Source organism: Polyergus mexicanus, unplaced genomic scaffold, assembly GCF_030449975.1.
Source record: "Polyergus mexicanus isolate NDT 795.1 unplaced genomic scaffold, iyPolMexi1.0 SCAF_4, whole genome shotgun sequence".
Classification (NCBI taxonomy): domain Eukaryota; kingdom Metazoa; phylum Arthropoda; class Insecta; order Hymenoptera; family Formicidae; genus Polyergus; species Polyergus mexicanus.
The window spans coordinates 8,882,767-8,904,916 of NW_027223324.1; the positions used below are offsets into that span (position 1 = coordinate 8,882,767).

The following is a 22,150-nucleotide window of genomic DNA, read 5'->3' on the forward strand; positions in this document are numbered from 1 at the left end:
CGAGTCTCTTTTTTATCTTCGGGATACTCGTCCTCCATCGGCGAGTATATCCCGAGGGAAAAGTTAAATGAATATTCAGGATCGTCGAGCCACGTTTACATTCAGCCGCTACTCGTATGCAAGGATGTAAACGATCGCGCAACATCGATCCGTCTCCCACTCTTTCTCCTAGCGTCTCTCGTATGCGTCAGAAAAACGGGCGGTTTATACTACTAATTTACGCGCCAACAAAAAAGCGGGTTTATCGACTCGTATTTCTCGTATATACCAATTAACAATTTTTATTAATTTAATTTATGCTATTAAAAAGATTCATATAAATGCCAAGTAATATCTTCTTTAAATTTTGATTTCTCTTTGTCGATTTGTTGATGTTATCATTGATCGCCATATTTTGCCATTAATTAAATAGATAGATAAATAGTTGTTGTTATTGAAAAATTGCACAAAAATAATGATTTATGTTTATAATATCCGATATGGTTTTCGTGATTTGTAGTCGTGCTGTTGACAGATAAAAATATTATCGCGATTTTTTAGGATCGGTCGCACATGTCGTAAACATACGTCTAGCGCTTGAAAGAATTAATACGACTGCAATGCACAATGCATGGCGGCATGCATAAATCCATTTCATTTTTTTTGTACATAATATTGAAATATTGTCGAAGATTGAAAGTTACGGAAACAAACGCGGAAACTTTACCGTTACAATCCGTGAAAATTTGCCTCGTATAGTCGAAAATTCGAAGAAAGAGAAGAAGAAAGAGAGAAAGAGAAGGGAAGTTAGAGCTGGAGAATTGCAAAAGACTATTTTGAATTTCATAGCGACGCTACTTGGGATTCTGAAATTAATCAAATTCAGTTGCACAATTCTGATTATAGAGTCCGTAATTTGATTTATCTCCGCGTTATCACCGTGCCATTTGTTTTACGATACGGTATATCGCCGGACGCCGTAAACGGGCTTGAGGTACCGGCAGTACTTCGCGTACTGGAATGAACTTGGCCGACCCTAGCCGGCCCTAGGGTAATTTATCAAATTGCATGCTGGTAATCGTTATTACAGCGCGGCCAGTCATTATCACAGCCAAATCTCAATCCGCATTTGCCTTTTAGCAGACTATAATTGGATCGTTAACATGTATCGCGTATACTTGCTCGGACTTTTATATGGCATTTTTTAATTCGCAGATAAGTCAAAATGCAATTGCTGTATCAACTTACGCGGGTGGTAAATTTGCAATCTTAATAAAATTGTATGATGGAATATCGAGATTGAAAAGCAATTGTAAACTGAGACGATCTTTTTATCTTCAAAAAGAGATAAATAACAAAATATAGAAACGGATAACTAAAATAGATATTGATTATAAATATCAATATTAGTTTTCACCTTATTATTATTACACGAGAATTTACATTGTTGCCAACGAGATTAATTCTGCCATGAAAATGCTTTCGGAAATGTTGTGATTTAATGATGTAGAATAATTTTCATATAAAGCTCTCTCTCCCTTTATTTTAACATCATTAAATAATTCCTAAATTGAAACGTTACGATTTTCATTTTGCGGTATTTACTATCGCCATACACATATAGTAAACGATAAATAATTTTGTTTCGATTACATTATGGGTACACTAATAAAGTGTGTTTCCATATCAGCGCAAATATATAATAGTTGCAAAAGGAAAACCGTAATTAACATTGCAGCGGGCAATCGTAAGCTACTACGAGTGTGACGCGTAAAGAGTCGAACATACCGTACAGAGAGAGAGAGAGAGAGAGAGAGAGAGAGAGAGAGAGAGAGAGAGAGAGAGAGAGAAAGAGAAAGAGAAAGCGAGGAGAGAAAACATTTCACGAAGTTAATGAATTTTCATGGGAACGTCGTGGAACTGGCTTCGGGCCATTAATACGGTCCATTCACAAACACAACTCTTCGCTCTCTCGTACCGTGTGCCCTCGTTAAAACTTTCGAACATCTCTACGTCAGAGGGCAAAAAAAAAAGAAAGTTCGGCTCATATGAAAACAAAGGGAGGGTACTGTAACCATTCTCTCCGGACGAACTGCCGACGCCACCCCTCTCGCGTTATGGCGAAAACGTGGGGTTTCCGCGACGTTTACGAATATTTGACGAACTATGTACTTGGTGCCAGGAAATGCTTTCTCTCTCTCGAATGCTAATTTCGTAATATAACATAGCGAAATATGCGATTGTTTGCTTACTCGATGGAAGCGACAATCGCACCGACATCTCTGGACAGATTATCGAATATATATCTCGGTTATTCATGCTTGATTATAGTTTAATTTGGCTAGTTGCCATAATAAAGAGAAAATCAGTGGTAGAAAATAATATATTTTGCATCAATCTTATATTTTATTTCATTTTATTTGATTTTAATCGTTTTACACTTTAGATAGTAAGATATAAAGAAGAGGCCGACTACATAAAATATAGTGAAATATTTAATATATTTAATATTCATTATGAAATGTATTTTAGATATTAATATATTCGTCGTATGTTTTAGAGGAGCCATATGGCATGGATCGAAGCGGAAACCCATCATGGTAAGTTGGAATGAAACATATGCTGCTCGGAAATTACCAGTCTGTGATATCTGTTAATTCTACGATGGGGCTAAAATAAATACACCAAGTTCGTACCATAAATTACATATGCTCGCACGTGCTTTTCCTTCGCCATTATCTCGAGTGGACACTCGGATAATCGCACGGGTACGTACGTACTCGGCACGAAAGTTGTCCTGGTACCTAATTAAATATTTAACTTGCACCCGCTGGTAACTCGTATATAAATGTAACTCGTTTGTATTTTTGGCTGAGAGATTAACTGGTAAAACCCAGGTATGTAGAGATGAATCAATTCAAAAATACTGTTTTTTTAAGATAGAAATTTTAAGAAATCTAATTTTTTTCGAATCTATTTGATATTATAGAAAAAATTTGAAATTCGCAGAAATCGTTTCGTGTCGATCGCTCCATGTCCAAATTTTCTTTTACAAGGACAATAGAAATCGTTAAAGAAACGCAAAACGCATATTGCATAGCTCTATCAAGTTATATCAGAGTGTATATGCTACGGATATTATTAGTATTTACATACGTGTATGTTTGCATATTCGCAAATGTGAATGAGGATGTAGATGAAGCACTATTTCTAGCCGCTTGTCTGATATTTCTATGAGAGCGTTGTTGCAACTTTCTACGCGCACACGATATAGAAAAAGTTTATAAAAAAGTTTATAGGAAATTTATGAAAATGTCCGTGGATACGCGCTATAGAGTTTTATTTTAGCGGCGCGCACTGTATATACTATTGTATATACCGTTACAGGGGACTCCAAACAAGCTTTGAATAACAGATTCTGCGACGTTGAAAACATTTTTCTGACTTATTATTCTGGATCTTATATTGGAGCCAATTTTCGATGCTATTCAACTCTCGGAGTATACTCCGAGATATTTATCTTCAACATAGACATTAACATTTTCTCGCGAGAGAGAGAGCAAACTTTTCTTTATGTTTCTTAATGTCTTTAATGCGAATGATATAAATACAATAATTTCGGATATATATCTGCATATCGAATATAATTTGAATTTTTTAACTTTTAAACTTCATAATTCAGTTTTCTCAATCTTAATTTTCCTGAATTGCCAATCTTTAATTTTCGATCTACAGCTCTCAATTATGTTAATATTCAACTCTCGTAAAACTTGCAACTCCCCCTTCTCTCTCAAAAAACTTTTTCCTTAATCGTTGAAAATACAATACAAAATACATAAATAAACATGTTTCGATACATTACGCCAGAAAAATCTGGTACACGCGCATTCTTATCTCAAAATTATTGGGGAATCTCAAGGAAATAGATCCGTGCGTGATCCATTGGTCGGAATGGCGGGTTAGCCGTCGAAGAGCGGCATCGTGTCGGTTTCGCTCTTCTGACACGTACGTATCATTTCCGCGGTAACGCATCTCTTGACGAGGGATGTCGATAAGTGGATATCGGGATGAACAGAGAGGATAGGGAGTCGCGCGAGAGAACTCGAAGAGAAGAAAATCTCCCGTGGGAGCACCACGTACAGCGCGTCACGTATCCCTCGAATGCCACATACACTGAGACGAGATTCTCCTCAAATTCTCCCTTTTCCATCCCGTCCTTTCTTCCTTTCGGCATCCTGGTCCATTCTACAGCAGGAGGATCGGATTAACGATTGAACCGCGTCTCGTCGATCATTGTTCGCGATTGCTTTTTTCTCATATTGTTTCTTCGCTCGATTGATGGAAAAAAATATAGAGACACGATAAGCGATTTATAAGAAGTATAGTACAATAATATATATATACAACGCAAATCGAGAAATTATTTATCGGAAATAAAACTGACCAAACATCAGACTTTGTTTGCAAAAAAACATTATTCTTTACTTGAATGATTGATGTTTCTTTTATAGTCATATTAAAAAAAAAAAACGTATTTATATTAATTAATAATAGTAATTAGTATTTTTATTAATACTTATTATTAATAGTATTAATAATAATACTATTGACTAATAAATGTATTTATATTAATTAATAGTATTCTAAAAAATTTTTAAGGATAAGATAAATGTGGATACATTGAGTGAATTTTATGAATTGACGATACTCTTTTTAACTTTGCCATTTTTATTTCTTCTCTTTTTATCATTGCTTTTTTAATTGTTGCATTTGATTGATGCTTCTCTAGAATTATACTAAATTAGGTGATTTTCTATTTCGCTTAACACGAGATCGATGTCGCAAGTGGACAGGTTTATCGCATCGTTAGTGAATTATATGTCCGCATGAAGCGGTTCTAACGAGACGACAGCATCGTTAATGGATCCTTCTTTGAGTTCTGCTTTACAATGATATGTCGTGCTGACCCGTGCACTCTGCAATACATATGTATATAATGTATACGTGCACACATACATGCATGAATGTCATGAAGAAATAATGGAATATTCGAGATTTAAATTCTGTCAGGCTATAACGAGGGGAACGCTTATTACATCTCCGCGATGCATCGGAAGGGTGAAAAACGTCATATTTTTTTGTAAAGTATATAAAAAAAGGAATGAATGATTTTACCGAATTGCGAGAAATCGCGGTTAATATCACGTTGATAATTATTTTATGAAGTATATACATACGCGAGAGATTATGAGATATCTGTGACGCATATTTACGTGACTCGTATAAAAACATTGTCGTTTCAGGTAAAATAGATTTTATTTTATACATAAAACGATACAATATTATTATAATTAAATTTATCGAGAATTTAACGCGAGATATCAAAGTGAATTTATTTAATAAATTTTCTCGCGTATAAATATATACGGAATTTTTTTGACAATGTCAAAGGACGTAACGATGTATGATACCGATACATATCTCAAGATTTCCGGTGTGACATTCGCAGTAAAATGGCATGTTATTTTTTGAAACGGAGGCGCGTCGGATTTTGAACCTGTCGTTCTAACGAGAAAAGCGAGATTAAGCGTCGGAAGCGGCAATCCTCCGTCGCTCTGCGATTGTATTCGTTGCACCGTTGCGAAGGTAAAACACAATACAATACAGAGAGAGAAAGAGAGAGAGAGAGAGAGAGAGAGAGAGAGAGAGAGAGAGAGAGAGAGAGATCGGCTCGTTTCGTACAAAAGCGACACGTTCTTGTGGAGGGCAAAATCAGCGCGCGATAGGCACGCGGTCGAAAAATCGATGACCGGTATCGGCCGCGCGGATACGAGCTGAATAAATCTTTTACGCGCCGTTTTTTCCTTCTCTCCTTTCTTTTTTTTTTCGCGCCAACCCACCGGTTGCGCGTTTCCTATCGGAGATTTTCCGCTTCCCATGCATTGCGCGAGGCCTTATCGACGTTCCGCGTAAAAATTCATTGCTCGATCGAACTGCGGATAAACAACAACGGGGTCAAGGATACTTCGCGAACCGCTAGAATATTTTTTTTTTTTTTGCGATTGAATCGCTGCATCGAGCTACCTTTTTATGTCGCGTATTATCAGGCTTTGCGAAATAGTTTCGGCTGCAATTGCCAATTTTGAAGCTTCGCGAATATCGGAAATGGATTGCTATCGATTCTCTCGAGCGATCGCGCTATTGCATACAGAATGCGACGGCCGTTTAGCGTCTCGTTCTTAAAATTCGCGAATGGTATCCTTTAGCTATTAGGTATTCAGCGAACAGCGCATAAGCAGTTTCCCGTGAAACCAATTTCGGAATAACAGAAAAATGAAGAAGAGTTATTCTTCAAGATTGTGATTGCATAAAACTATCGTATATGACCGTGTTTCTTCCAGAAGTTATTTTAAAATTATATCTGGAACTGCATACGTTCACCTCAGTATACTTCGTACTTAATTTATCGAATTTGCTTAACTGTGACTGCTATTCAAATGTAGCTTTCTTGTACTGCGTCGATATTTTATACGGGGGAATTAGAGCAGAACGATTCGAGAAACTTTATTAAACTCTTCCGCCAGATCCTCTGCACAATCAATGTTTTTTTTTTTTTCCTTTTGCGGCAGATTGCTTATTCCCAGAAGCAAAGTCGCACGGCTATAAGTACGGCATAGCCGAAGTTACGAGGTCAGTTGCAATGAAGTTAACATAAATACTCGCTACGAGTCGCGGAAAGTATATTTGCATAACAAGAACTTTTGGAATTGAGTGTCGAGGAAATTTTCCAGAGAGGCTACACAGAGCATCTCTCCGCAGTATTAAATAAGCGCAAAGTTGCTTGACGTGAAACGTTACTCGATCCCATTGTTGCCATTCTCGAGTTTTTAATATCTTTTTATTGCACGCGTATTAACTATAAATTTCTAGTATATTCTCACTTTTCTTCTTTCGAAACATTAGATCAAGTATTTGTCTATTTATTAAAAACCACTTAATGTAATACAGTAAAATAAAGAGATTCCTCAGAATACATAAATTAAAATTATTGTCCTTTCAACTTTAAATGCGCGTGAACCTTTTTTCTCCTTCGATATTATCCTTCGATCCGAATATATTATTCTTTAAAAGATCAACATTATTCAAATAAAACGTTTGCCTTCTTCGCACGAATTAATTATCGCACGATTTCCCAGCAGACTTAGCTGGAACAAATATTCCATGAGAAGAACATTTATACATTTAACCGAGATATTCAACGAGGCGGAGAGTTCGTTTCTAAAATCTATCCGACTTCTAGATTGGAACACAATTTTGCGACAGCTTTCTTCCATAATGTGTGCATTTCACGCGTTGCAGCGATCGTGGCCATCGGGATAATAATTTTTTAATTCTTGCATAATCTTCAGTCTTCTGAAATAATATTGTGTTGGTTTTTTTTTTTGTAGAAAATGTTGCTCTTACATTAATATCTGTATATTATTTTTTTATTATTATATAAATATTAATTCATAATAGAGCAATAATTTATACGATGCATATGTTGCATACGCGATTCCTACATACGCACACATTATGCTTTATTATCAGCATTTAAAGGAGGATCTACTACATGTTATAGCGAGGCGAGAGAGAGATGATATAATTCGAAGTAATATTCGGTATACGTGGCTATATATCATATATGTATCATATCTGTCGAAGACAATGCGAGCATGCGGAACACACACACGTGGAATCATTAGCATTCTCGTGCGGATATCACGAATGACGATAATAATCAATGCACGCGTGCGAGGGCGAATCAATACAATAATCAGACCAGACCTTCCTTCCGCGTTAACGAGTCCGAGATTCGTGATTTCGTGATTTACTTCCGGTCACGTGCGCCGGATCGCCGAATTTGCCGTCTCAGGCACGTGCACACGTGTGTTCCCCTGTTTGCTGCGCGTGTCTACATAAGCATACACACGCTGACTATTATACGGGCGGCTATGTGACGGCGGAGCTTATACCGATATGTGCAAGACACACATGGGTGTGTGCGCGTTTGTGTGCACGGTCCGCGATGAGTAATATTGCCGTGCAATATTGAGTGAATCTAATGAGGGGTATGCCCCCATGCCGGCATTAATATCGCTAATCCAATTAGTTGATAATCTGCAGTGCTTAAATGTGTGTGACCGGGGCTATTAATAGGAATCGGTTAACGTGTCGCGACGAGGAGTATTATACCCACCGGATTACCGCTTAGATGGACCAATGCGGTCTCCTGGGAAAAGCGAAAGACGTAGAACATACCTATATACAGCGTTTTCTACTCGAATAAACGTGATAGAGCATTATAAAAAAAAATATGGGCGAAATCTTGACACGAGTGAAACATCGTGTATGTGTGAATTTCACAGTAATTTTTTACATTAGATTTTATATGTGAAATTAATTTTTGTCATGTCTAATTGTATATGATAGTATAATCGATAAATTTCGATGCTATAAAAATTTTTATTCATTCAGATATCTGTTAAAAAAAGCATCGTATAATAAGTATTTATTATAATTAATTAATCATTATTAGGAGAATATTGAATTGTTTAATTACTAGATTGTCCGTAATATGTACTCGATATATACATACATATATATATATATATATATATATATATATATATATATATATATATATATATATACTGAAACTTGTAATCTATCTATTACAATAGCTAGAGCTGTTAAATTCATATGTTTGCGATGCATAACAATTACATAGACGCTCTGTTTAGACATAAATTACATCTGATAGGTTTGGAATGTTTGATTAATAATAACAATGAATCTTCTATGTATTGTATTTCTCGTGTGTATAGATAACACGTTGCGATAATCAATCTTCGAATACTAGATAATTCGATTACATACATTTCTATCACTATTTGTTTTCTTTTTGTCATCAAATTAATGAATCAAATATTCTAGTTTACCGTATCTTTGATGAATCAAAAAAGTATATTTGCTCGCTCGATTTTCCGTCTCTGATGAATCTCATGGCGTCACGATTCCGCAGATAGCAAGATATTAATAATTTCATTTGCCGTCCAATCGCAGAGCCTATTGCTTTTTCTTTCTCTGTAGCGCGCTGTTTGTCATCGAGTCTCGTGATAGAAATTAAGGAGGGGAGACTTACCGTAGCACGAGACTACTACAGGCAGACGATGGTAGTGATTCGATCGACCGATCGGTCAGACACGCAATCAAGTTCGAGGAAAACAAGAAAATGCGACCATTCGATACCGAATAAATTGTTTCCTAGTTGTCCTCGCGTAGATTGCTTTTATCCTCCGGATAGAGGGGCGCCTCTATTTCCTGATAAGAAGGTTAACCATCCTTTACATTCACTCACCTCGTCATTAAATTGAATTTGCAAAGTATGAAAAATCGAGCGCGCATATGTTTCTTCTTTCATTTCGTTTAAATTTTGTAAGAATTTACAAATTGTGATATCCATATAATCTAAAAGAGATACGGTAATGCTCAAAATTTTACTACTTTATTAGCGACAAATAAGAATAAACATTTCCGTATTTTTCATTCGATTATATCAATTTAATGAATATAATTTTCTCATAATTGCATATAAATGTTGTATTAATATCATATAAAGAGTGAAGAGTTAAACATACGATACATATGTAAATAATAATTATATATTTTTTATACATAATATCTAACAATATAATCACACATGTAATTATTGTGTCAAAAGAAACGTTTCGCAAGTTGCCATTGCGTTTCTCTTTCTACAGATTCTTTGACTAGTTTGAAATTGAGTTTTCCCGTGTAAAGTATTGCGGTTTAAATGTACGCGGTCCAAAAATAGTAGAGCCTTTTTCTCGAAACTTTTTACGCAAACAGCAATAACAACTTTTACGACGTTGAGTTTTAACTTTGACGTTTGCTAATGAACCTAAAAACTAACGGAGAAAAACTAACACGCATCGCGCACAGGCGAATTGCTTGACATACAAGAAATCGGAGCAAAGGGCGGTACGAAAAAAGTAAAAAGGGAGAAACAGGATGAGCCGGGAAGGAACTAGCTGCATAGCTCGAGCTATGCACACGTGTGATCTTTTCAGTTCCCTTTATTTCTTCAGCAGCGAAGGGAATGTCTCGTAGCTTAGGTGGGAAAATGAAACGCGTTTCTCGCGAAAGCGTTTCGAATTTTCCCCATCGACGAAAACACGATCAAAGCTGTCCCGGGCAAAGAGGCCCCTCGAGATCTCGCCCTTACTATCCGATCCTCTCGCGCCCTTTCCGATTCACAATTCTCTTTTCGCTCTTTCTCTTTGAGAGCTCACCTCTTCTCGTCGCTCTCAATGAATTTTGAATGGTTATCTCCTTTTCCCTTGTTTTTCTTCTTTTTTTTAGGAGTGCGATTATTCGAAAGACACTTGTGCAATGTAATGAACCGAGGATAGCTCTGTCGCAATTTTCCCGAGATACAATAGTATCGAGTGAAGCTGTTAAAAATGTACAATAAAAAGCATATTTAAAAAAAAAAAAATTTTTTAATTATATCTGGACGTGCGTCCGTCGCTGTTCCTGGACGTTACCTAACGTCCTTGCGAAAAATATGAGAATATTTTCGTGATATTTGAAAATTTTTAAAAATCTAGAACGCTAGATGATGCTAAAAATGACAGAAATTATATAATAGAAATAGGAACAATGACACATCGATAAACATGCGCTCTCCTCTGATATCTGGATCGTAAAGCTCGACCATTTTATTTTCTTGCTTGTTTCGAGATTTTATGTTTATCGATGATTTCCCAGCGGTGATCGGAAAGACTTCTAAATAATGAAAAATATCGTGCTATTCCATACTTCGGATACTCTCTATATCTATTATATGTTTTTTCTCTTCTATTTTACTTTTATATTATTTTATGCTGTAATTAAAATATGATATATCGATATATTTGATTTCTGATTTTTATGTATACATTTTTTTACGGCAAAACTGCTAGATTTCCAGACAACTTCTACAAATGCAAATTCCGCGTATACGTCATATTCGGTAGATTTTACACAGCGATGGTTAAAAACCGCGACTATCCGGATAGCCTCGCATACGCGCAACTTGTACAAATTGACTTGCCCGTTGTTTATCGGGAGATCTCCCAGTGGTGTTTTGATCCTGATGTCAGGATTCTCGATGAAATGCGCGGAATACCGACCGCTCGCGCTCACCGAAACAATACATGTAATACATAGATACACGCGTGTGTGTGAACGTATAGTATACTATATTGCATAGTTCCCGTGGGTCCAATCGATGATGTACACGGAGCGCACACATGTGCGACGATCCCGGCGCGAAGACGAACCTCGTGTTATCTACGAAGTTGCAGTAATCGAACTTGTGGATATCGGAGACAATTTTCTCGCCGAGTCCACGAATCCACGTATATTGTTTCTTGGAGAAGAGATCAATTCCCACTAGATAGCTTTGCTAATGTAAGTCATGAATTTTTTTGTGTGCTTATGAGATCAATTACTATATATTGAGATCGCTTAGGTACGCCAATCTTTTTTCATATTACAAGTTTATATCACAGATGAAAGTGTAATTTAATAAAAACGAATTATTATGAGTAATTTCTTTTATTAGATTTATATATGTATTTGGTTTTTTTTAAATTAGTCTTTCTTATGATATAAACAAAAAAAAAGGTATACTTACTGAAATATAGCATAAGCATTTTATATATATGAGCGCCATTAATAACAACCGACAATTTGCGTGTGTGCGTTTGTCGAGGTATTATGAGGCTCGTACATATAACGAAAAGTGACGGACAGACTCGCGGACATTTTTTCTGCCTGTGATCCCGCGGGTATCGTACGTTGCAGGTCGATCGCCTAATTCTGTTGAATGCCCGAATTCGATCTGGCTCGTTCAGTGTGATCGTGTCGGTCTGCCAGACTCGCAGAATCCTCTGGGATCTCTTCCCCAGAATAAGAGCGCGCGCGGAATTACCGCCAAAAATCGAGCCCGATACTAAAGAGGCTCTTATTTCTCAAGCAGCAATGATAGGAATGGTGACGTTTTTTATCGATGATGTGTGTTCATCTTTTCCGTAATCGTGAAAAATTGTTTTGGTAATTTTTGAGAAATTTGCTATTTATTAAAGGGGAGTATAATATCAAGCACATCTTCGCGATATATACTTTCTCTTAAAAAGAAAATAGATATTTATATATAAAGAATTTAAATTGTTTCATTTTGAAACGTATATCTCTGAAAATTCACCAAGAAAATTCTCATAGCATATTGCAGAACTGATATACGATAAGACTGTTCTCGATGCGCACGTTCTACGTGAGGTTTTTAGACGTATATCCCAAAATGAGATAATTTAAATTCGAAGCGCTGCGGATTCCATGTGAATTTTAATGACGTTCTAAGAGAACTTTGGAGCATGAACGACGGCGTGTCTTTACGATGAGTCTGTTCAAGAATCTTGAAGTGCGTGAGCCCTCCGGCAATGAAATAAGAGGACAGGGGGAGAAGAGGAGAAAGGAAAGAATGTGGGGAACGGGCAGCATTACGATCGCATCCTTTCCCAAAGATGGGATATAAGTTTCCGAGAGGGATTTTTCCAATAATTCGGAAAATTGTCCGAAAAGCGAGGTTTGCTTCATTCGTATCCTGGCAAAAAGAAGACTCTTTAACTCTGTTCAATTTTTGCTACGTCTCTCGCCAATGATTCGTTGTAGTCCCTTCAAAATGTGTCTTGACGTTATATCTGTGGCGCTTCATATGAAATTCGCGAGAGTCCTAGAATTCACGACCGGCAAACGACTTTACGAGATTTCTTCGGGATCACGTTCAAGTACGGGATCCCCTTTCGCATAAAGACGCCCATTTTATTACGGGTTCAAATGCGTTCGGCAAAGAGCATAAATTGTTCCTTGAAGAGATTACGTGCAAAGGAAAAGAGAAACATAAAGAAAAACAAATATTGCACTACACTCTTTAATATTATATAAAATCTTGCATGTAAAATTAATCATGTTTTATTTGAGAAAAAAATTAATATATTGATTAAAAGAAACGATATTAACAATAAATATGTTCGATAATAAAAAATTAGCAGTTATTGGAAGAAAATGACTAGCAGGATAATAATTTAATTATTTCATGCAAATAAGAATGTAATAGATCATTTTACGGATTCGTCCGAATCGAATCAGTGAAATTATTCGGGATCGTCGGAAACTTTTCGCGCGACTTTAGAGCAATTCGTTTGAAAAATGGCCGAAACTTGTCCGCGTAGGAGAGAAGCGTAATAATAAAGAAAGACTATTACCATCTCTCGCGCTAGTCGCTGAAAAAGCATCGTATCATTCAAATATGGGCTCGCATTAAATTCCCATCTCGCCGATACCAGCCGCCCGTATATCACTCTGCATCAGGGAAAAAAAAAGACGTGCGACCGACGTCGGATTCGAGCCATTACGTGTAAAAAGTACCGTCTGGACGGTTTTCAGCGCTGCCATATGTCACTGTATCGATCGCGATCGTAGTTTCGGCTCGTATGTTAATAAAAAGGCACGCACCCAGCCATTGTGTCGGCTGGCTTTATCGTACAATGCCGGATGACTTACGATCTATCCATCGCGCCCTGCGGGAGGATGCAAAAAAATCTTGTTTCCACTTTTTCTCATTCGGACGAGCGATAAAGTTCGTTCACATCGATACCTTTCTTCTATTTTATACAGGTATCGTAAATTCGTAATATTTGCGAACTTATATTGAGCGCTCGCAAAATAAAATTCGCGTAACAAATGCGGACCGGCAGGATATGCATGTAATTCACGATCGATCGATACGTGAGATATATGAAAAAGCCTCAATTTTCCTTATGCATTTTTTCGCATCGAATGAGAACGATAAAACCCAGATCGATCAAACTATCCCTACGAAATCGTAAACTCGAATTATTCGCAAAGTAATACCGTGTACGATTGCGAAATGAGATCGATCGGACGAAGGAATGGAATAGATAAAAGAAAACTTATCAGAGGCGTGTCGCCAACTTTGTATACTTCGCTCATTCACTTGCGCAAATGGACTCAACGAAATTTACATCGATTGTACGGAAGGAAGAGATAAAAAAAGATGCAATGAAAACTTGCAATGAAGTTTTCTTTTACTGTCGGAAAAATAAAATGCCGTTGCAATAAACTCGTAAACATATATATCGCGTTTATGTATTCATGTGTACATGTTGCCAGTAATTAAATTAAATATAAAATCTTATAGCATATAATAGAACAATGATCATTATTTATAAAACACATAGTTTATCAGCCATTCACCGATAAATAGAGGCGTTACTTATCATTATTAATGATTGTTAACTTGACTAGTATTAATATTTGTTTAATAAATGTATTGTTTTCTAAATTATAATACAAATATTTTTTTATCTTTAGCTTTAAGAAAAATTTAAAATAATTTACTTAAGCTTTAAAGTTGTATAAACTTCATTTCTTAATCCATTTAACAATTGAAGGTATCAATAACATATTGAAAATATCTTAATTATAGAAAAAAAAGTCCAGCATCTCATAAAGAAATATACTTTCGGATGATTGTAGGATAATTGAATTAGCTGTAATCCATTGTATTACAATCTAGAACTTGGTCTCGCGAGGGTTAATCGACCTGCATACAAAATGTGAGCGATGCTGTGAGCAATTTGCCGTTTTTCTCGAGTCGCGCAGTTCGTTCTAATTTACAGATACGCCCGCGACAATCAAAGTACCGAGAGCGCTCCGGGCGAAAGGAGGGAAAATGTACTTTGCCCGCCGCTTTGTTGACGGTTCAACGGAGATTTGCTTTGGCTCCGACGACGGCGATCAATTTGGCGCGAAATTACGCTTTTCTGAGGAACACATTTTGCACATTGCACGACAATCTTTTACGTTACGTCGAGCTCGTTCAGCAAACCGTCCGTTTTTTCTCTTACGCCGGAGTATTCCGTGAATATTATTACGCTTCGCGTTATTCCCGGTAACATTTTCTCTTCCCGGTATTAATATTTTTCAGTTGCAAACACATAATGAAGCGGGAAATTGCGTGCACTGACTATTCTCTTACGATATGAAAGTGGCGATAAAGTGAAAAAAATTCAACTTTGAAATTGCGACTTGAAAATTTAGAAAGCGGAAAGAAATAAAGGGGGTTTCAGAAAACGCAAATGTGTAATAAAATTTTCTTGTTCATTTAATTTCAAATTAAACTTTAGCATAGGAGAATTTTTATTTGAGATTCTGTTCCGAATAACATAAAATGTTTGATCTCGAGACTTAAAAAAAATTACAAGAGAATACGACGAGAGATCAATCGAATTTTTTGTTAAAGTAAAATTGACTCTAAATTGATCAAAGTATACTGCACGTTTTGGCTCATTAATCTTGTTATATCCAGTATACTTTAATGAACGACTACTATATAGATGATATTCGTTATATTATTTCGTAGCTCGCTCGTGGAGAATTTAAATTAAAAATTAAATTTAATCATAATGTGCGCGCGAACATAAAGTTATCGTGGCACTATGAAAAATTTGTTAAAAAACAAAAACACCTTGTGTTGTAATCATTAACGTTTGAAGCATACGCGCATATACGTATATATTTTTTGCACATCCGAAAAATAAATAAATTTAAATCCACTTCGCACAAATTTTAATCTGTCCCATGAAAAGAATCTCCGTAGCAAGGTTTGAATTCGATTTCATTCCAGAAAGATTATTTTTCACAGTATTCCGTGCATGTAAAAATATGTAATCGTATTCATATATGAAGAAATGTATTACAATTAAAAAGATTGTGTTTAAGTGAAGTAAAAAATCTAGGTTCGTGCAAATTGTGAAAACGAATTGAATTTACACGTCGAAATTAGAAAAAGAAGAAAATTCAAAATTATCATGAATTTAAATTTCTGCTGCTCGTAGCGATGCAAATTTCGCATAGGATTTCGAACACGTGGCAGTCGAATTTTCCCAGATCGTTCATCTCGTTAGAGAGCGGACGAGGTAAAATTCTCTCAAAAATCGAGCGCTCTTGAAGCCATTGCGCGAGATGACAAGTATACTAATCAGGCCCAGGATTAGCCTCGGGCTTGACATTACCGTTACGGAAGAAAACAAGATTTTCTCTCGACAACGCGCTTTCTTTGCCTTGTCGGTGTCCTCGTACGCGGACACTATCGCTTTACGCGAAATCAGATTCTGCCGTGAAAGCAGCTTATCGGCGAGATCGGAGTGTATACGCGTGTACCTATCAAATCAATTTCATCGCGTATAGGTGTATAGGATATTTCAGCTTTCCCGTTAACAACATATCCATCGGCGAGACTGAAGCCGATTTTTCCTGCACAGAAACGTAACGCGAAGTTCAATTATGTTATCTGAAAATTATACTTAACACGAGAATTTTAAATATTTTAGCGAAATATTATATTTAGAGGATATAATTAAATAAACTTTTTTTAAAGATAACTTGTCGAACACGATCATTCGAATAATCAATGTTAAAAATTAACGCTTTTTCATATTTAATAAAATACAGCACAATCTTGTTTAAGTTTTCCTTTATTTTAGAGTTTACTTTTTACACACCTTAAATTTTTTCTCATTTTAATTGTAATTTTTCCAATATTGTGGGTGTCGAGTTTGTATGTTTTTATAGATCGAGTTTCAGCCAAAGAGTGTTCACAATGTTTTAAACTATACTTTCTACATTTTCTCATAATTGGGTTTTTGTGCTTTTCTATTTAAGGCCTTTATGGATACATATTAATTTCATGTTTAACGTAGAAGATATAAAAAAATATAACTAAAAGTATAGCTCCATTGCTATTTTCAATTTCTCAAAGTGACATAAATCTCTATTTTTGATTCTCTCAGTTGAAAGAACACGTGAGATTATTTTTGCCCGCGATCGGGCAAACGCGTTCACGTCGCCGATGCAATACGCAGATGCGGCCTCGGGGAAGTTGGCTCGTACGAAGAAAGTGAAGGGATACTTTACCGGATCGTCGTTGATGGTCCAATGTAGATTGGCCTTAGGCACGGACGGCCAGGCGATGCAGGTGGCAGTCACGTTCTCACCGACGGCGTAGTTCTGGGACAGGCCTGTGATTTCCGGTCTGCCCTCCGGAAGGACTGCGAACGTAAATTTTCCGTGTGAGAACGTGGTGAAAGTTTTCCCATAAACCAGTTACTTTCCTCCGGTTAGACTCTATAAACTTTCGACTATTACCCGGAGTTCTCCGCGCTCGAGTCGTTCGTTCGTTCGTTCGTTCGTTCTATCCTCGTCGAGAAAATGGAACAAAAGGAGAAAGAGTGGGTTTTCTCATTTTGCAAGACGCGAGTCGCGGAAATACGACGCGACATAAATTTTCCGGATGCGTATCAACGTTTCCTGCCGCTTTCTCTCCCCCAACTAGATGTTTTCTTAAGTCACAAGTTGCATTAAGCACACATTATCAACGTGCATTTATAAGCAACAATTAATATTCAAAAATTAAATAAATTAAATTAAATTAAGTAAATAAAATGATAAATTAAACATTATAAGAAGAATCAAGAAAATAGAAATATATGTATTTAATATAGCCACCTAAGAAGCGAATGATAATGTGATATAAATGGTGTACTTATTAATAATTTATAAATGATTAAAATAGTTTTACAAAAAAACTTAACTCTGGAGTAACAGGTTGCGAGCTGTTAACGATGAGAGCAAAAAGAAAATGATCCTAACAAATAAATCAAATTCAGATAAATAATTTAGCGAGTCTGTATATGTCGAGGATGAATAGTAAATGATGATGTTGCGTCGAATTTTACTTTCTCGTGTTATCTATGTAGGTGGAAAATTTTCACTAGCTTGTATCTTTTCTCACGCGCGCTTTTTCCTCGCGTTGCAATCCGATTTAAATCCACTTTGCTGAAACAATTTCCGGCCGACCGGCGACGAACCCGGGATAAGTTTTGCACGTTTTCACGACTGCGTCGCTTCAGCACGAAGGGAATTAATTTTCAATTAGCTCGGGCACGTGACTTTCCTCGTTCGCGATTAAACGAGGATGCGCATCAGCCCACATAGAGATATCGATTCTTTTGCGGGTACCGCGAATACTTTGCCGTTGCGATAACACACGAATCGTATAATGAACGACTATGTATTTTCGGTATAAAAAATTATTATGTAGACTGGAAAATCGGGAGCAATAATTGGAACAGGAACGTTGTATATTCACTTTACGTGACAAATACAATTACGGCAGAATCGATTAAAATGGTTGCACTCGCGATCGCCGAACCGAAAAATTAATAAATTTTACTCGCGTTTGCGACATATAATACTATGATTATATATGAAACAATAGCCAAGAGCCATAATTCCCTAGGTAATTAATCGTACGGTTGACTAATAATTAGATCAAATGTGATAACTGTTATGCTTTCCAAGTAACATGATTTGTATCGCATGATTTGTAAACAAAGATTACATAGTTTATTATTCAAATAACATTTAATATAATTTTATGCAGTATCGAAGCTATATTTTTAACAGGACACTTTCTGTCTATATTTTCTTGAAAAAATAGGAATATTTAGGAACAATTATAAGATAGATGTATATCTTTTCTGTAAATAGAAAAAAATATATATCTCTCGTCTCTTCCGTTATTTGATATATGTATAACTAAATGCTATATTTTTTTTTTATCGTAATATCAAATTTTTTATTTCTACAACAATCTTTTTAGAGAGATTATTGCGAATAATTCTTATCGCATTCGCTAACAGCGACTTGCCACTGCAATGCGTGAGTCTCCGATTTTTTACGGCTCTTTCGATATAGACTGCACTGGCACATGTGTGCCGATCCACAATCAATTACCGGATTTATCGCTATCGGCCGTGTGTGCCGGTGCGCTCGATGTCTCTAATAGCGTTAATTGGCACGCTGGATTATGAGAGACATTCGCATTCGGGCGGGCGCGACCAAATGCTCAATTAAACATTCACCTCCGTTGTCCGAGGTCGCACATTGCAACGTTGGTGCAGCTCTATCCCGGGATATGATCCATTAATGCCTCCCGCCCTCGAAATATCCTGGGTGCATTTAAAACCCAGAATTTCCGGCTCAGGAATCTCCGACCGGCGCCATCGGCGTCGCCGTCGATGTCACCGTCTGTTCGAGTAAAACGCGAACGAACGGAAAGTGGGAAATGTAAAAGAGCCGCAGCATCTGAGAGCACCACGTGAAACGTACAAGTGTAGGAAAATTTTCGAGAGATTGCGGAAAAGCATGCTGTGCGAAATCGAGACGCGTTTGCAAGCACGTGTCGCCGCGGATAATTTTGCCGTACATTAAGCTTGTAATAGTGCCGATTATTTCGTGGAAATTTCCTTCCGTGGAATTTCGTTTTTGCAATGAGAGTTCCAGCATTAAATTTTGTTCGGAATTAAAAAAAGAGCTTGCAAGATGCAGTTATTAAAGCGAAACAACAGGGTTATGTTGCTAAGACATTATACTTTAATAGAGAGAATCGACAGCATATTAAAAATCATACGAGGGGAAAATTTTATTCTTTAATTAGGAAATTCTTATAAAATCTATTGGTATCGGAAATTTTTTAAGAATTATAGTGCAAGTAAAAAGAATTCTGTTATTATTTACTTGATAAAGATTTCAGCGAACTTATTACATAGCTAGTGTCTTCGCTCTTAGCTCAATGATGATTCCAACTAATTGTTTCGAATATGTTTCGACGTGTGTAATTTAGATAATTCATTTCTGATACGATTTTCGTTTATATGGCATACCTCACATTATTCTCAAATTCTTCCGCTTTATATCTGTGAAAGATCAAATTTTTCTTTTTTCTGAAGTTTCAAACATCGCGAAAGTAGCCGCATCATCGATTTTCGTGAAGAATCCGAAATGACACGCTTACTCAGGGTACACGGAGTGAAATCGGAAAAGTGGATGAGGAGAGGGAGGGGAGAGAAGAAGAAATTCGAGCATTCTATGTTAGCATCCATGCTAGCGCATTCGACCGTGCGGGAAGTATTCCGCCGCAATAATTCCGCCGACAGTGATTTAAGCGCGTAATTACGAGGGTTATTGCAAGCACGACGGCGTGCTCTTTATACTTCTCTCTTTTTTTTTTTTTTGTAGAACTTAATATGCATAACGGCAAAATCTTGTGCACCGCGTTAAAAATTACTCTCGCTCTTCTCGCGCAAGCTACTATCGATTACAGATATAGGCAACTAATGCAATGATTTAATAATATAAATAATTAATTAAATCTAATAAAAAAACATCAAATTATATATAAAATAAGTAGATTATACAGGAGAGATAATCGTAGATACATATATTCTCTCTTTTACTAAACAAATCAATTTACATAATGTAATTTCGCATATTCTTATGTGCCAAATCTTGTTTTCTTTCACAGAAAATTCTAATCGCCACAAGCTACACGATGAGAGACGCAGGAATTTTTGGACGCATCGCTGTAAGTCGGAAGATCTGATTTTTTGCCAAAATTTGCTTTCTACGTCGCGACATGTAGTAATTCCAGTATTACATCGTTCCAAATATTTTCTGACGTAATAATTCCTGCGAGAGTTAGGTTCCTAATTGAGAGGGTTGTCTGGAGAAGATAGCATGCTTTCATATTCCACGGTAACTTCACGTACAAAATGAAATTGCTTTTTGAAGGCACTGCAATTTATACGAATTGCGAACTTCGCGGCATCTCTATAAAGCATGAAATGAATATTAAACTGCGGGCGATTTAATTCAATTAATTCGTCGACGTACACTAGCGTAAATCTGTGTGAATGCATATACGATGAAAAATATTGGAAAATGCTACCGATGAGGATAATTTATTCGATGTTGATTTGCACATTTACTGTATGTATATAACGCGGGATGGTACGAACTTGTGAAAGGATTAATATCCATTAGAATTAAATTAAGATTGAATATCAATTTTTTTCTTCGTTATACTGAAGATATCGAACGATACATATTTGTCATGTAATATATTTTTGCATAAAAAAATCTAACCATAATAATATCTTTTTCTTATACGATATTGTAGTACGCGCTTCTCAACGTTCTTACATATAATTTGCTGAAATAAGATCAAAGAATAACATTGGATTAAAAGATATATATCAAAATCGTCGTGATCATTTAGGAAGCGCGTATTATATATCAGACGCGCAACTAATTGCTGTTGAATTAGGTCTGCGAGGCGGCGTATTCTCAATAGTATAACTCACTGACACACATTGACTTAATTAGCAATTAAAACTTTATGAGGACATCGGAAGGGACGTACGTATATGATTATACGTTTCTCTTGTTTCCAATCCTAGCATGAATCGCAGGCTTGCTAATCAATAACGTACTATTAATTGAGACTCCAACATCTATATTTGTCGTATTTGTTTTAATATAAATAATTAATCTATAATTTATTTTTGTAAAAGTATTGATCTTTTTTTTTTTTTTTTTTTAATAAGAACTGATACGCAAATAAAATTTCAAGACTGTGGACTGCGTTAAATCTTTTTCTCGTGTGTTTTAAATTTATACTCTTTTATCTTTACATTTATGGTATATATTTATAATTTACCCAAAACTAAGTCTTTTCTTTCTTTCTTTTTTATTTCGAATGCGTAATAGTTTGCGAATTCTCCCGACAATGTCTATCGTGAAACGTCTATCTTATCTTCCGAGTTTCGAAGTTGGCTTCTGTTTCTGTGAAATTCGCGGCCAACGGCGGTTAAATTCGTATCCCCAATGCTGCATGTTGCGGCCGATAGTTGCAGCATCTTGTTTTCCTTGCAACCTTCCTTCTCGGGTCGACATTCGGCCCGCCATTCCGCAAACTTGGCTGTAACATGCTCGTACGATCGTTGTCGAGGAAATGAATTTTCTTCAACGAAATCTTCCAGGGATCCCTTTACGCTTCTTAGGTGAAACGTGTAGGGCAGCGAAAGAAGGGCGAGGAACTTCCTCCTCCGGCTTCTAAGCTTGACTTCCTTCTATTCCA

General features: G+C 36.4%; 1 protein-coding gene across 1 annotated transcript in view; it reads right to left on the minus strand.

The window, feature by feature from the left end:
• LOC138932520 (uncharacterized) overlaps positions 1-22,150 on the minus strand; it is a 185,957-nt gene that overhangs the window by 17,656 nt on the left and 146,151 nt on the right. Inside the window, exon 4 of the mRNA XM_070294432.1 lies at positions 17,086-17,219. Coding sequence (XP_070150533.1) covers positions 17,086-17,219 — 134 coding nt within the window. The remainder of the gene's footprint in view (positions 1-17,085; positions 17,220-22,150) is intronic.